At 40.4% G+C, this 15,369-nt stretch overlaps 1 protein-coding gene across 1 annotated transcript in view; it reads right to left on the bottom strand.

Moving 5' to 3' along the window:
• Window positions 1–14,387, bottom strand: part of LOC104079326 (serine palmitoyltransferase 3-like) — a gene marked incomplete at its 5' end in the record, with an annotated part of 37,032 nt that extends 22,645 nt beyond the window's left edge. Inside the window, 2 exons of the mRNA XM_009581332.1 lie at window positions 4,151–4,256; window positions 14,294–14,387. Of these exons, the coding sequence (XP_009579627.1) occupies window positions 4,151–4,256; window positions 14,294–14,387 (200 nt within the window). The remainder of the gene's footprint in view (window positions 1–4,150; window positions 4,257–14,293) is intronic.
• Between the last annotated feature and the right edge of the window lie 982 nt (window positions 14,388–15,369).

Genomic DNA, 15,369 nt, shown 5'->3' with positions numbered 1-15,369 from the left:
TTTTGTCCAGTTTATTTTGAAACTTCTTGGGAGAAGAGTTTTCTACATCCTACTATGGTACCACAGTTTCAATTTTTTTTTCTGTCAAGAAAATTAATTTACCAATATTCAACCTATTATCTTCTTCACAAGTGCATCACTCATCGTCTGTAAGCATGCCCTATAGTACTACTATCCTTTCAACACTTGAAAACCTTATTTGTTCCCCTTTCAGGCTAGTTTGTAATTGGGAAAATCCCTCCTTTCCTGACCTGTTACTCACAAGACGTATGCATTCCATTTTAATGTTTACTTTAGGTATTGTTTTCTTATATAAATCTGGCATATTCATACAACAATCTCTGTTTTGTAGTTTAGAACGATAGTTTTAAGGAAACCTTCCAACCCTCAAATACAATACCATACACTGAAACGACAGATATGTTAACCTTTAATGCTGGTCCCTGGCCAAAGACATTAAATGTTACCCCATTCTTTTCTGGAAGTCCAGTCACTTAATCCCAGGAAATAAAAAATAATCCTGATAAATTTCCTATGGTATTGGCATTGAATCCCAAGCAACTTCTAATGCACATGAAAAGGCACTGGGCAATATCTAACTGATCAGAGAACTATTTTCTGAGCTGGAAGGGAAAATCCCCAAATTAAATTAAAAGCAAGGAAAAAACAAATGAAAAACAATCTGTTTTGATCGGTTTCTGGTGCCCCACAACTCCTGCCCTGGGCCTTGGCCTATCTGACTCCTAGGTAAATATGTGTGCAAGAGAGCAGAAGCCTACCACAGACCATGTAAGAACACAGTAACTGATTAATCCTGAACTGGAAATGGTAGAAGCCAAGGAAAACATTAGCTGGAATTTAAATAATAGAAATATGATTTAGCAAGTCAGTTTAACTTGTGCCCTGGACACTGCCAAAACTTGTTCATGCTTTTTGTACTGAAGATTGATGGCTACATGGTCTCTCTCAGTTTGGAACGCAAATGGAATATATTTGCTCCTAGGCTAGTCCAAGTTAAGAACCAGCTTTCACTAATAGTTACATTTACTTCTGATGATTTTTTTTTCTTTTTAAGATAATAGAGACATTAAAAAGCAAACAAACATATACTTATTGCTATCTATTTGACATGTAGCTTGAGTGCTTCCCAAATGGAGGGGCCAATTCTGCCTTCAGTTGTAACCAAGTGAAATCTGCGGCTTATGATTTCAAACACAAGTCTGATTTCCAGAAATGCTCGTGTTGGCTAACAATGACCCTTTTCAAATTTTGCCAGCTGGTAAGTCCGGGCTTATGCACAGTGTAAACACTTTAACATACTCCTAATGGAAACAGAAGGCAAATTTTTTTCCATACCATCAACTGCACCATACTAAGACTATGGTGCCCCATATAACAATATTTTTTTAAAGAAGGAAAGCTTTGTATTTCTTTTGCATCTCTGGAAAAAGCATTTCTGCAAAAATTTGCCAAGCCAAGCTTGTGAGTCAAGGTATTTTAACTTGGAGAATGGCTCTGACCAAGTTATTTAAATTCTCTATTAGTTGTCCCTGAAGCATAACTTAAGTCCTTTAAGGAAAAAAAAAAAAAGCAGTATTAACTATTGTAAGAAGAATACATTAACAACGCTCTACCTCCTCCTAAACTCTCTAGATCAATGTTAATTTGACATCTGGCAAATCTTCAAGAAAACTAACATTAGCCAATATGGGGTTGGAAAATTTTAGTCTCTTTCAAAAATCATGGGCCAAGAAAGCAAGAACATGCATACAAAAAAAAGTAAGAGTATTTCTAATATGTCTTTCTCCAGCTTTTCTTTTGCATATGAAATGTTATTAGCTATTTACTGGATTAGACTACATGGCCTGTGAGTCTCTTCCCAGCAGTGCTGTAAGGACAGATCAGCTGTGTCCATCTTGGGCTGGCAGTGATGGCAGGGATACAACACCGTGGGGTGTGGTGGTATTCTCCCTCAAGTCAGAGCAGACTTGCTTTGCAACCAAACCACAATCTTCAATTTCTGATCTGCTTAGACTATGGAAACAACTAACCAACCAACTTAGCTACTGCGAGGGCTAGTTTCCAATGAGACACTATTGGAGAGCTGAGCTTTGTTTTTATTTTACTCGATGCCTTTCACAAGCACAGACACTCAGGGCACGAGTGGTCTTAACATTATTTAGCCCTTATGGGGCTGAAAGAACTTTATGGTTCTTTTTTAGTGAGGTTCTCTGAGGTTTAACATGTTTTTGTTTTGCATTCCAACAGAAGGTTCTTTGAACTTTTGAGAATGAAATCTCCTTTGAAAATGAACTGCAAAACTAGAAGAAAAGAAAACTCTCTATCAAATATACATCTGGAAATATAATTATTATAGCTGCAAATATCTGACGGTGGGTTTGTCCCACTGCTCGGACCGGTCTATGCTTCTGTGTCACCAATTCAAATATCTGACGGTGGGTTTGTCCCACTGCTCGGACCGATCTATGCTTCTGTGTCACCAGTCTACCTTCTTGCTCCCTAATGGTCAATATCCAGGGTAAAGAATTTAAAAGTGAACAAAACTCAGCAGCTGGAGCATTTTCTGCAGGCCATGTGACTGATGGAAATATTTGTCAGTAAAATGTTGGTGGTCCACTTAATTTCTGCATGATCAAAGTCCTTAAATCTGAGCTTTCTTTTAGTAGTGCCAAGCTATGTTTATTTGCAGTTTTGCTCTGTTTATTCTGGTTGAAAGGAGACGTTCAGCCTGCTTTGGATCCGCTGATCTGCTGCCGACCTGTTTCAGCTCTGAGTGACAGGTGTTTAGATAAGGACTGATTTGTTCTCTTTGCAGATGGAAAATGTTAGGTAAAAAGAAAGCACTAACAACTACGAAGTTGTGATGACATGAGATCATAAAAGATTCCTCATGAAAAAAGCTAATCAGCTCAACTGTGCGAGCATTTCTCAATAAAATGGCATAAACGACTGCCCATCCAGACTGGCTGTATTTCAGCAACAGATGATATGATCCCTACATATAAAGTTTAATGTTGCTTTCATAAACCATGTCACATCCTGTGAATGAGTCGTTCTGATTCTCTTCTCTCTGGTGCAAGTGTCGCTACTCCCAAACCTATCCTTCTCCTATTCCCCCCTCTCGTCACCGCCACAGTGGCCTTGCCTAGATCCCTGCAAACCCTCTTACTGTCCAGATCCCTGCTTCTTCAGCCCTTCCCTCCTCTTCATGATCTCTACCTCTCCCTGCTCCAGCTCCTTGCCCACCAGTGGCTCCCTCTCCGTGCTGTCCACCAGCCCCATGGCTGCCTCCCCAGCAACCTCCTCCTGACTTCAGTGGTTGCCAGGATGAAGCCCAGGACGGTGAGCCTGGCTGGTGCCTCTGCTTTGCTGCTCAACTCTAGTGATGGTTTGTCCTTCTGGTTGGGTGTAAGATGCACCACACTAGTGAACCAGAGCTATCTGACTTAGGATGCTCTATAATTACATGGTAGTATCTGATGGATTTTCTAAGGCACTTCTCTCATTCAAATTCCTTCAGGGACTGGGGCTACATGAAATACCACTGTATAATTCTTTGAAAGCCAGTCTTTTAATTGTTTTTCCTGTTAAAGTGTGAGTCCATTAGATCCAGCACTAATTACTGGAAGGGTGCTAATATCACTTGGCCTATGTTTAACTTGAGTTTTTAGATTCCAACAGCTGGGTGAGAACTGGACATGCAGAACTTATTTAGTTCTGCATAGCTGTCTTTTGATCTGCCCGTGCATAACAAAGAACTCTAGAAAACTCAGCTTACTCACTTAGCAAAACTCCTCACCTACTATAGCTCCATGAATTTTATCACATCTGTGACAACATACACCAGCTGATGATCTGTCTTGCTCTCACAGTACATCTCCCACTCCACTGTGATTTGCTAAATCAACATCCAGAACAATGCACAGGATCTAACTGGAGCAAGTTACACCAGGGCTCAGAATGACGTAATGGAAATCAACACATTTATAAGATCACAGAATGTTATTGTAACCTCCACTCTCATTAAGATTTCTCCCAGATACCTGGAGTCAATGTTTGCTTCACTCAATACATCATTCTGTCCTCAGAAATGATAAAGAGTACTCATTTTTCTAAAACACAAACATACCTGTAAATGCCCTCCACGAGGATGATAATTTTTCTCCATGCTCTGCGGCTTCGAGGCTGTCCATATATTATTGCATCCCTCAGCAACTTCTCAAGGCTCTGCATATCTTTATTTAAAAATAAGAAAGAGAAGGATGGAAAAACATTAACAAAGATTTTTCTAATGGACTTTCGATTTTCCACTGTGCACTGTTTTTTCCCTATGTGGAAAAAGACAACATTAAAAAAACGAGTCCTGAAGATAAACTTCCTTTGTTAGTAGGCAAGACCCAACGATTGATTTAATTTGCCTGAATGCAATCTAGTGACAAGGAGAGTTACAAAAAGCTTCCAGTTATGCACCTTATCTGGGAAACTTCTAGAAATTCTTGGCATACATTTTTATTTAAAGGCAAAAGGGAACGACTTTGCTTAAGTACTGAGGCTAATTGCCAGCAGTTCTCTGTATAGGTTCCTGATACTCATGTCTCCAGGCTTCCAAATAGTGAGTTTTTGGTTGCTTTCCCAACATCACCACGGGCTCATGAATAACATGCACTGCTTCAGGAAAGGTTTGGTTCAGGCTGTGTGAAGCACATCAGGATGGCAGCAAAAGAAATCTTGTCCTTCTCAAGAAGGAACGTGAGTGAAAGATTGCTGATGAGAGAGGGAGAGACAAGTAGATACAAGCACATGGCATGGATACACTAATTTGGTGCCAAAATGCTTGGCACTGGCAGGACTTCGATATAAGGAGGCCTGGAACAATGTTAGAAACTTAGCTGCTTTCTCAAGGGCTGAGTGTGGGTAATCTAATAAAATTCCTGAAGGAAAGCCACTGAAGTTTTGAAAAACACAGAAGAAGCAAGAAAAAAACATCACAGGAACAAGGGTCAGACCAAACATGACTCTCAATGCAGAGCTGAAATCTAACCAGCTTTCTGGTGTCTGCATATGAATGAACACTCTCCAGCACGAATTATTCTGATATTTTTCAGGAATCTGGATTGACATTTCAAAATGTTTTCAAAGAACATCCTTCTGAGACTCATAATACCCCAAGGAACACTAGAAATCAGCTCAAATTGTGAGTTGAGAAAATCAATGGCATTTTTTCACAATATAACCCCACTTTTTCAGCAACACATCTTAATGCAGTTATTATAACCTTCTAAAATAGTACAAGGCTAATCTTTAAAATGCAATTGTCTCAACTGAAAAAAATACACCTTAGCTATATTAATGTTGACCTATAGCTTGGTTTCCACCTGACTGGAATTGGGCCATTTGCACAGTAACTGTCCATCATGAATAACCTATGACCTGAGAGACGGCCAGGTTATGACGTGAACCCTTCCACTCTGGTACCTCACCTCTTGCTAGTAGCATTTACTGATCTCGGTGAAAGATAAATTTCTCAGAAACACCTGTGCCACTCTGCACCTTACCGTGTAATCTCTTGACCTAGCAAGACCTTGCTATAACTTACAAAGCACAACACATGCACAATAAGTTGCCCCTTATTTCAATGGTGCAATCATCTGCACAGCTTAATGAGCTCCAAGATGGAAATGCTAGTATGAATAATGCAGTGCAGAGCAGACAGACTCCACTAGATGGCAATCAAGGAAATAAAAGTTCCTTGGTGCTTTAAAAGGGGAATTTATAACCCAGCTGAGCATTTGCAGTACGTGCATATTTCATAGAAGAGAGCTGCTCACCTTCTCTTTTGTTTTGAGTAAATAATATTCAGAAATCCGTTTGAGTTCTGAGCATTAAGGGACTCCCCAGGATGACAGAAAGCTCACTCAGTCACTCAAAGTAAAATCTGGGCACCTCCTTTTCTCCACCAAATTATTTCTCTGCTGATGTCATCGTCATTGACCTTTGAAACCCTCCTCTGAATCACACAGGGTCTTTCAATTCAGTATTCTGTCTACACGTCAGTCCAGATTGGTTCTAGACTTCAGGAAAATCAGTTTGCCCAGCCTTCCGAGCTAAAAGCATGGCTTGAAGATTCAGTTGTTTTAACATACATCCACGTGAAAAGAAAGAAAGGAAAGAGGAGAGGACAGAGAGAAGTGAAATGTGTATAACTCTGTTTAATAGAGCCGTTTAAAAAATACATGGATGTGAATAGCTCCTCCTCTGTCCAAACTAGTGTGGAACATGAGACTGCAGATAGGGAAGAACCTCTCCGAGGGATGAGCTTGCCTGACTTTACACATAACATAGTCCTGCTATGGAGTACAGGCTAAGGACATGTCTGTTTGCAGGATCAGGGCTATCTCACTTTGTTTTTGATGTCTTGTTCTAAAAAACACGTATATGTGACCCTTTCTTAGGCCTGTAATAGTCAACGCATAATTTGTTTAGGTGCAAATGAATTTTACTGACCTTTTCACTCTGTGCTTGTAGTGCCTCATTTCGAAAGGGGAAACTGGGAGGTAGAGAAAATCTGTTACCTTTTATCTTCCCCCCAAAAGGCTGCTTCTGTTATTCAAAGTGAAGATGCAGTGCTCTCTACGTTCTTGTGCTTAGACTTTCCAGAAAGTGGAATATACTGAATGCCAGGAAAAACAACAATGTAACCCCAGGTGGCTTTTGGATATCAAATTATTTGCCCATTAAATATAGCTAGACTGTGAAACGCTGGGACATAGAGATGATGAGTTGCACGAGTCCATCTTGAATAACCAGTTATGGGGAAAATAACTGTCCTTCCTTGTTTGACCATCACCAGCCCAGGCTTTTCAGCGGTAATGGCTAACAACCATTCACCAGCCCAGGAGCTGGTGTTAAGAATTTCCCTTGATTAATTAGTCAAAGCACATCCAAATCTATCCTTGCCTCAGTTTCCACCGCCTCCCTATGGCATATTGTCTAGATATGGAGGATAAAGTTTCCTAAGTGGGGACAGTGGACCTTTTAGGTTTTTTAGAATTTAATACAGACTTGCATAATCCTTGTTTGGGATCCTTCAGAGTTACTTCAATGGAAATACCAACAACGCAAACTGCCAGTGGGTCAAAGCGAGCCTGGACCTGGGCAGGCAGCCGTGTGTCATGCTGCCTCCAGTGCAGGTGGGACTCCAGGCTCCTGGAGGGGCCCCTGCCCTCTCCCAGGCACGCTCAGTGCCTCCTCGCATGGAGACACAGCGTCTCCACCCCTCATCCTTACATTGCAATGCTGGGGATGTCATCACCATTTCTCTGCGTGGGCTGGAAATCTCCTGCATGATGTCAGCTGAATCCTTTTAAATTAAAATAAACAGGCTACTACTACTCTTATCACATTCTTCTTTCTTGTGCCTTGTGTTTGCCACTCTCATTTTCAGTTTCTCCCGTTTTGCACTCTCATGCAAATTCATGAAGACTTTGTGGCTACCTGTCCTTTCTCAGCCTCCCATGTAACTACCTCTCCCCTGCTGCAGCGCATCTGCTGCAGCATCCGCCGCCTCCTCACTTGCTCTCCCCCCTTTCCTGGTCACTGTCCTTTTGTGGGTGACTCGAGCGGCTAGCTCCAATGCTGTCCCTCCTTGCAGATCCCTAAAGCAACAAAGGGAAACCACCGCAAGGGTTTTGTTGATCTAAACAGTAACTGTAGGACTGTAGAAGGTGGTTTTCATTCTAGTGAAAACTAGTCTTTGAAAAGTCCCTGACTGCTGGCACAGCTCTGAACAGCAAAAGCATCTTCAGAGTAATTTCCCTGAAATCACAGCTTTGAATATCTTTGTTTGGAATGGAGAGGTGGGAGTGGCGATTACTGCAGTCACAGTAACAGTCTGAGACTCCCCTCCCTGCCCCTCAATAAATATACATCTCTGTGAAAGTAAAGAGGACTCACTCAGGAAAGCTTCCTATTCACACTTGGCAAGCCAGACGTGGCTTTCTCAAATCAGAGAGGACAAATGCAGACACAGCATGCTAGGAGCAGGATATACCAGTCTCCTCTCTGTGGCAGCGTCTGTATGTGTCACAGGGAAATACACGCCAAACTGAATTAGGCTGCGGTCCACCTATCTGGTGCAATAATCTTGTCTCTGATAGTGGCCAGAGGCTTCAAGGAGGGCAAAACCTTAGTGGGTAATGTGCCTTTCATCCTGCTCTGTAATAGCTATAACACTGCCCTGTCTTGTTAAATTCAAGGGCCACTTACACCTTTGGAAAAAAATTAAATAAATTAAGGAGCCGTCTTGTATTAAGCCACTGCAAACTCTTTGGTTTTTGCAACCAAAGAGATTTTTCGCTAATTTTTACCTGTTCATTTATCTCTTTCGTTTCCCCCCTGTTTTATTTGCTTGCTTGGTTAAAGGCACGCACTTACAGTTTTCCACTCCTTTTTTCTCTTCTTTCCTTCTTTTTTGCTAGAGAATATATTTGCACTGAAAGGTGAGGGCCTTCTACTGGCTAAAATTTCTTTCAGTGTTAACTACAACTCCTCCAGGCAGCTGTGTTTTTTCTTTCAGGTGTCCTCATGGCGCACACGTCTGAACTCCAAAGCATTAATTTGACTGAGTAGACTGAGAAATGCCAGAGTTGGATTAACATAAATTCACAACTGGTGTCCAAGCAGGAAACTATATTTTGTATGGAAACCTGAACAGCTCACACCTGCATGACACACTTCTGTCATCACCCACCTGATTTGCAAGAACCCAAAAAAACCCTTACGACTTTCACAACACTCTGGAAAGGTGTGTAAGGAGGAGCTAGGAATGTACTACTGTGATTCCCATTTCAGATGTGGATTCAAGCACCAGATTAGAGGCCAGATTTTCATCTAACCAAGGTGCTTGGTTGTGCCTTGCAATTGCCTGCCCTCCTTGTAGTATCACTTGTTCTGATTGCACAGGATTTTTTTTTTTCCACATGGCCTGATTTCTGTGCATAGTTACGACATTCCCACAGACTGCACACGCAATTACAAATCTAAACCTGAAAATGTGACTGCAATTGAGTTACTTGATGCTATATAGGAAAAATGTAGCGGAATTAGAAAGAATAATCAAATCCTAAGCCTTGTACAGCACCTTCTTATACCGGCTGATATGAACACAATTCACTTGGAAGTAGTTAGTCAGTAACACACTCATCTGTCCACTTAATGAACAAAGATAGGCTCTCACTTGACACCAGTATAAGACCCAAACCTGTTGTACCTGATACCAATACAAGACCCAGAACTGCTATGACAGAAAACCCTTGATAAAATCACAAGCTGATTAATGGTTAGCTATTTGGTTTTGCTTTTCAAGTTTTATTGGAAGGGTCAAGGAATTTTGTCTAATATTTAACCAAGATAAAGGTCAGAGGTTCTGAAAAAGTGCTTTAAAATGTATGATATTAATAAAAAATTGTCTTAGAAATAAAAAAGAGCAGGTGATAAGTCAGTGTCTCCCTGGGCCAAGAAATAAAAACATCTAAGAGTGTAGCCCCCATATAGCTGAAGGATCCCCATGCGGGTCACTTGGGGAGGGTGGGAGAGGCTCCCTGGAGCCCAGGCCTGGTAAGGGTAACATCAGACACCTTCTGGCACAAGACTAACCAAGGCCATGCCACTACTGCCACAGAGATGGGGAGATGTTTTAGCCTCCCACCTTCCTCCCACTGCATACTAATTGTTGGACCATGCTGCTGGCTGCATTTCAAGTGTTAGAAACACAGCTCTTTTCTAGCTTCTTAACAAATCACTGCCTGGGAAATGGTAATTTGAACGGTGCCCGCACCACAGCAGGGGAGACAAAAGGCAGATGCTTTCTGGGCAGGTCAGAATGATTTTAGCCCACTAAAACCACTGCTGCATAAATTTAGGACTGTTCAGGTCCTAAAATAAAAAAAAAAAAAAATTAAAAATACCCCTACACCCATTTCTCAGAGCAGGAGCTCCAGGGAGCTGAGCTTTGCTGCTAGCATCCACAAAAACTCACAAGTTCCTGGAACAGAAAAAGTCCCTTAAAGGCCAAATACTCTGTGGCATGCTGGTGTGACCCTGGCAGGGTGAAGACTAGCAACACTGCTAACGAGAGTCCACAGGAAGAGAATAGCCTGTTCAATAGTTTTTAATTATAAGGCTGAAATGGAGTATTCTCCTAAATTTCTCTCACATAGATGATCTGTAGGTGTGTTCCTGTGCATCTCTCTCAGCCCAGGCCTGTAAATTCCTGTCTGTTTACAAGGAAGGGATTGTTCACTAGCAGGCAGGATGCTGGGCACATTCCTACGTCCAAATAAAAATGGACTTATAGGTCCACAGCACATTTTTGTTCTATTATTCACCTTAAGGCTTGAAAACCTTCTCATACACCTGTGTAATGTTTTTGTCAAAAAGGAGAAACATCCAGATGCCTTTTATTTTACTTAGGAGAAGCACAGAAGTCTAAATTTCATCTGTTCTAGAAAAACTATTCAGATTTTTTGTGAAAAGTGCAATGCCTAGGACAGCTACCCACTTATTGAAATAGAATTTCAATTATACAAATAGAATTATATTATACATAATTAAGGTAATAGGTAGAAATTACTTCTTGGCTTACTAATGAAATAAGCATAATTATCTACTTTTGTGTAATGACCAATAGATCCAGTATTACAGATTATAAGTTTTGAAATAAAATAACAGTTTTACAGAATTAGCTACAGCATAGCCTTTGAAAGATGAATGTGCTTCAGTAGCAAGTTTAAAATGGCAGGGTTTACCCTCTTTTCTGCAAAATGTTTTTATCATAGAACGAAGTTTCCTATAATTTTTCTTCTAAAAATAGTTTTTCCATAACAGGGGGAAAAAAGGGAGGGGAGAGAGATTTACAATGCCAAGCTTGTTAGAAAGGGATGTTATTAGTACACACCTATGCATGTTTTTTGTATAATATTCAGGAAGTAGCTGGTTTAGAAAATATACCATTGCTTCACTAAATTGTTACATAATTATTCCTCCTCGTTTTGATAACCATTTATAATAACTACGACAAACATTCACACCTCACCCTTCTCCCAGTGTCTCTTCTACACATGTGCAACCAAGGAAGTCGGAGCCAAAGTAAATATGTTCTAGGCAGTTTTATCAAGGGTATTACACAGCATTTCAAAAGAGGCTGATGTAAGCAACAAGGAGCATGGAAAAAAGTCTGCTTTCTCAAGCTGCATTCTAGTAGCAAAAAGGTAACTTCAAAATTTGCTGCCTGATTTGAATTGGTTTTTGATTCTTCTGCACAGAAAGCACGTCTCAGGCACAAGTGGTGGTACCACTTGGCATCTCTTTTATTGTCTTTAGTGTAGGGCAATACTGGGTCAAACATATGTGTAACTTGGCACAGCTCCAAAGAGGCTGAGCCAACTCATGCCAGCACACAACTTGGCTCTGTACATACAAGTGAGAATGAAATGCACATTAAGCCCTAATCCTCTTCGGGATAGGACTCAGATTTATTCTTTGTTTCTGCACTTTGCTGGAGAATTGTTCCAACTGCTCATCAAAGAGCCCTAGCCAAGTCTTTGACACAGTAACATCCTCCAGTTGATGCCCAGGGCCAAGCTCTTTAAAGGGTCATTGATTTCCTTACATGAAATGACACACATCAATCCCCTGTCCTTGGAAAGAAGAGGCAGAGTGTATTGCCTTTTTCTACTAGAATACAGAGGAGGATTTTAAAAAGTAAGACAAAACACATTACCACCTGATGCTGAAATTAATGCTTACTAAAGATCTTCAAGCGTAACTCAAGGTGCAAAGTTTTCTATTCATCCACAGGGCTCACACAGCATAAGGAACCTTTCTTTTGCATCAAGCAGTATGTCATGGATAATGGCTTAATTCCCATGTTCATAAGCATGACAATGACAGCACTAACATACACTGACAATTTGGGCATGCGTGTGCATGCCTGTATATATGCTATATATCTACACATTAGCAAGAAGGATAATCTGGGAGCATAAGCAACAGTGCTCTGCTCTAACAAAACAAACAAGCACCTGCCTAACTGAAAAGAACCCTCCCAACACAAGCTGGAAGTTTTGGTTATATGTGTCCTTAATTAATTTGCTGTACTGACTTGTATTACACTATTCCCTGACAGATCCACAGAGAACAAGGCTGTCTACTTTGTTTTGACTGAAACTGTGCATCCTACAAAGGCAGTCCTGCTGGATTACGCTTTCCACTGCTATCCTCCCCCAATACGCATCCTATTCTCCAAAGCAAAATACATACATACATTTCTGCACATGTGATTTTAAAAGCTGCTGGTGATGTGTAACTCATGGGTATGATTAAGGAAATATTCAAAAGAAAGAACTTTCTAACCATGGAACTAACATACTAAAAGACTCACAGTGGGCTGAGAGAGAGAGCATAAATGTGTGAAGCTGCTTCACATGAAGTGCTCTTTAAATGCAACTTAGGTTAAGACTCAAGGCCTACAAAATTGTGATGACAAAAGCTGACACTCAAATTCGAAACAGTATTTGCGTAAGTTTCCACAGTTTCATTCTGAAAATAAGTTAAGGTAATGCCTCAGAAATGGCATACAAGACTCACTTTGGCAAATTGGATCTCTAATCTAGAAAGCAATGAGTTTTTCCAAAACAACCTGGATGGTTGCTGAGACCCTTAAAGGGACTGTCTACATTTTCCAGTGCTGGATTAGTGCTTTTTGGACAAGTCACTATTATTTTTAGGTTCATACATTATTCACAAAAGAATATCAGCTTTAATTTATCATAAGCGCAAGCAGAGGCTGGTTAGGTATCAGCTTCTCGGGAACGGAATGCAAGATTGGAGGATGGTTAGAGACCAAATTCCTTAAAGCAAGAATGACAGCTCAAAGTGATGCCTTCACTGCTTCCCTAGCAGTTGAGACTAATACACTCCTCAAACTGGAATGTTCTTTGAAATGCTGTAGGAAGTGACACAAGCCAGCTGGGCCGCACGCAGCATAGATAGGTGGAGAGGCTGAGAACATTTGGATTTGGGTAGTGAGAGGTCATTCCGCAAGATGTGATGCAAACCCGTTTGAACGGGATAAGGCACTGAACAAACTAAGGGAGAGTTGAGAAAAGACTGGTATAGCAACGACGCCTAGCATATCCAGATTTGTGGAAGTGAACCAAGTCGGGGTACGCTACAGGCTAATCTATGAATAATTACTTCTATAAAAACATTTGGGTTCAGATGATCTTTAATTCTTGAATGATCTTCAGAAATTGCTTCTTGCCCGAATTATGAATAGATATTAATTATAACAACACTTTATATTATAATTATAGTGTGCTTTTCATTCCAATGGATCCTTAGGCCTTTTACAGCATATGCGTAATTCATTTTTGCTCACCTCAGGGCTGAACACAACACTTAATATAGAGAAGGGACTGTATTAGCTATTAACAAAGGTGATCAGACCTCTTTTCTCATTCTTCACCACCTCTCTAGCTTCTTAACCTCTGTTGCAATCACTGCCTGGTGGCAGCAATGGGGATGGAAAGGGGAATTGCAATGGGGAATACGGGAAAAGAACAAGCTCTTGACATCAAAGCAATCACAATGTCTCTGACAGTGACCACAGCAGCATTAACTAAATAAAGGTTAAAAAGCATGAGTGTTTTAGAAGATAATTATATGATTGCAAAGTTACTGTGTGATTTTTATACTAAAATTATACTTCAAAGAATATTGGGGATGATGCTCTTGATATAAACATCTGCATCTTTGGCTTAGCCCCCTGGGAATTCAGGGTAACCGTTTCAAAGTAATGCCAATTTAATGTAACTCTGGTTGCACTGAACCTGCTAGAAACAGAGGCAGGAAATATAGAGTATGTTTTTGTAAGTATGTTTGTACTATTTTGGCTATCAGTGACAATAACAATAAAACCTTTATGACAGCACACAGTCATTCAGCATGTCAAAAAGACAGCAACAAGATTAAGACTCCAATTTTGAAATTAAGGTCCAACCTGAGGACCCAAATCATGCACAACAGCAATTACAATATTACACTATTAATTTTTCCCCATCAGAAATCACTCATAATATTGAACAGTTAATCCTTCTGCCTGGACAAAAGTATTATCTGGGAACTGACAGCAAAGCAAGCATTGAAAGGAAGCATTCTTGCCTTTGAGGTGTGAACAACTCTGTCTCTAAATATTTCCAACTTCAATACTCACTATTATGCTTGAAGATTCTAATAGTAGCACCTGAAAGCCTCGCACCAAGAACGAGAGAAGTGTGGTTCAACTCATCACTTAAAATGAGGCAGCCCTGTGGAGAAGGAGTACAATAAGCATCTGCATGAATTGGGAGGCTGTTGACATGCGTGCATGTGTGTGTCAGCATACACGTGTGTCTATGATATAGCATTGCACCAATTAAGCTGTAAGTATTAAACATGAACTGGATTTTCTGCCACTTTTCTGAAAGTGCCAGAACCCACTGCAAAGGCAGGCAGAAACTGCAGGATCAGACTCTCAGGCATTCCCAGGTGGTGCAATGGGGCCAAATATTTCCTGTAACTGCAAAGTAGTGAATAACCCTAGTAGAGATTGACTGCTATATAGTAAAATCAAGCGGTGTTGCTTCCTCTACAGTCTATATTGTGTTGCAGGGAAAATGCAGTCACCACCCCATAGACAAAAACTGCATGACAGTAGCGTAAGGATGAGTAATACTGAGGCTGGACTGACATCAGCACTTTGGGCTGCAGAAATGAGATCAGGACAGACCGATGCCATTAAGATGTGAGTGGAGCCAGGGCACCAGGCGAGTCTTCCTCTGGTAAATGAATATACAGTTCACCTGTAGTATATTTTTCATTAATTAACTCAGTTGAAAACTCATTTTCTTTTTAGAAACTAAAATTGAAATGCAGGAGAAAACTTTGTATATTATATTAACAGGAGCCAGGATTCACAGTTGAAATTCAAGCTGGAACCATAATTTAGCTCTGCTTTCTATTACACATCTTGTGCTGTGGTTTCATTACCCAAAGGGCAATACAACATTAAGTAAGTACTTATTTTGGAAACACAGATTATACCTAGGTTGAGAGATACTCACACAAATCTGACTAAAGATTGGTATGCAGAACTAACAGTAAAAGTATATGCATCTTGACAAGAAAATGTACCTGCTAGGCTTAATTATAGAGGAAAATTTAGGAATAAATCTCCCCAACATAGGGCAATTACATAATATCTGTAATATACGTAATATTTATAGTACTATATAATATTAATATATACTA

This window comes from Fulmarus glacialis, unplaced genomic scaffold (genome assembly GCF_000690835.1).
Source record: "Fulmarus glacialis isolate BGI_N327 unplaced genomic scaffold, ASM69083v1 scaffold110, whole genome shotgun sequence".
Classification (NCBI taxonomy): domain Eukaryota; kingdom Metazoa; phylum Chordata; class Aves; order Procellariiformes; family Procellariidae; genus Fulmarus; species Fulmarus glacialis.
The sequence above is the reverse complement of the archived record's forward strand: the minus strand, read 5'-3'. Positions and strand labels throughout refer to the sequence as shown.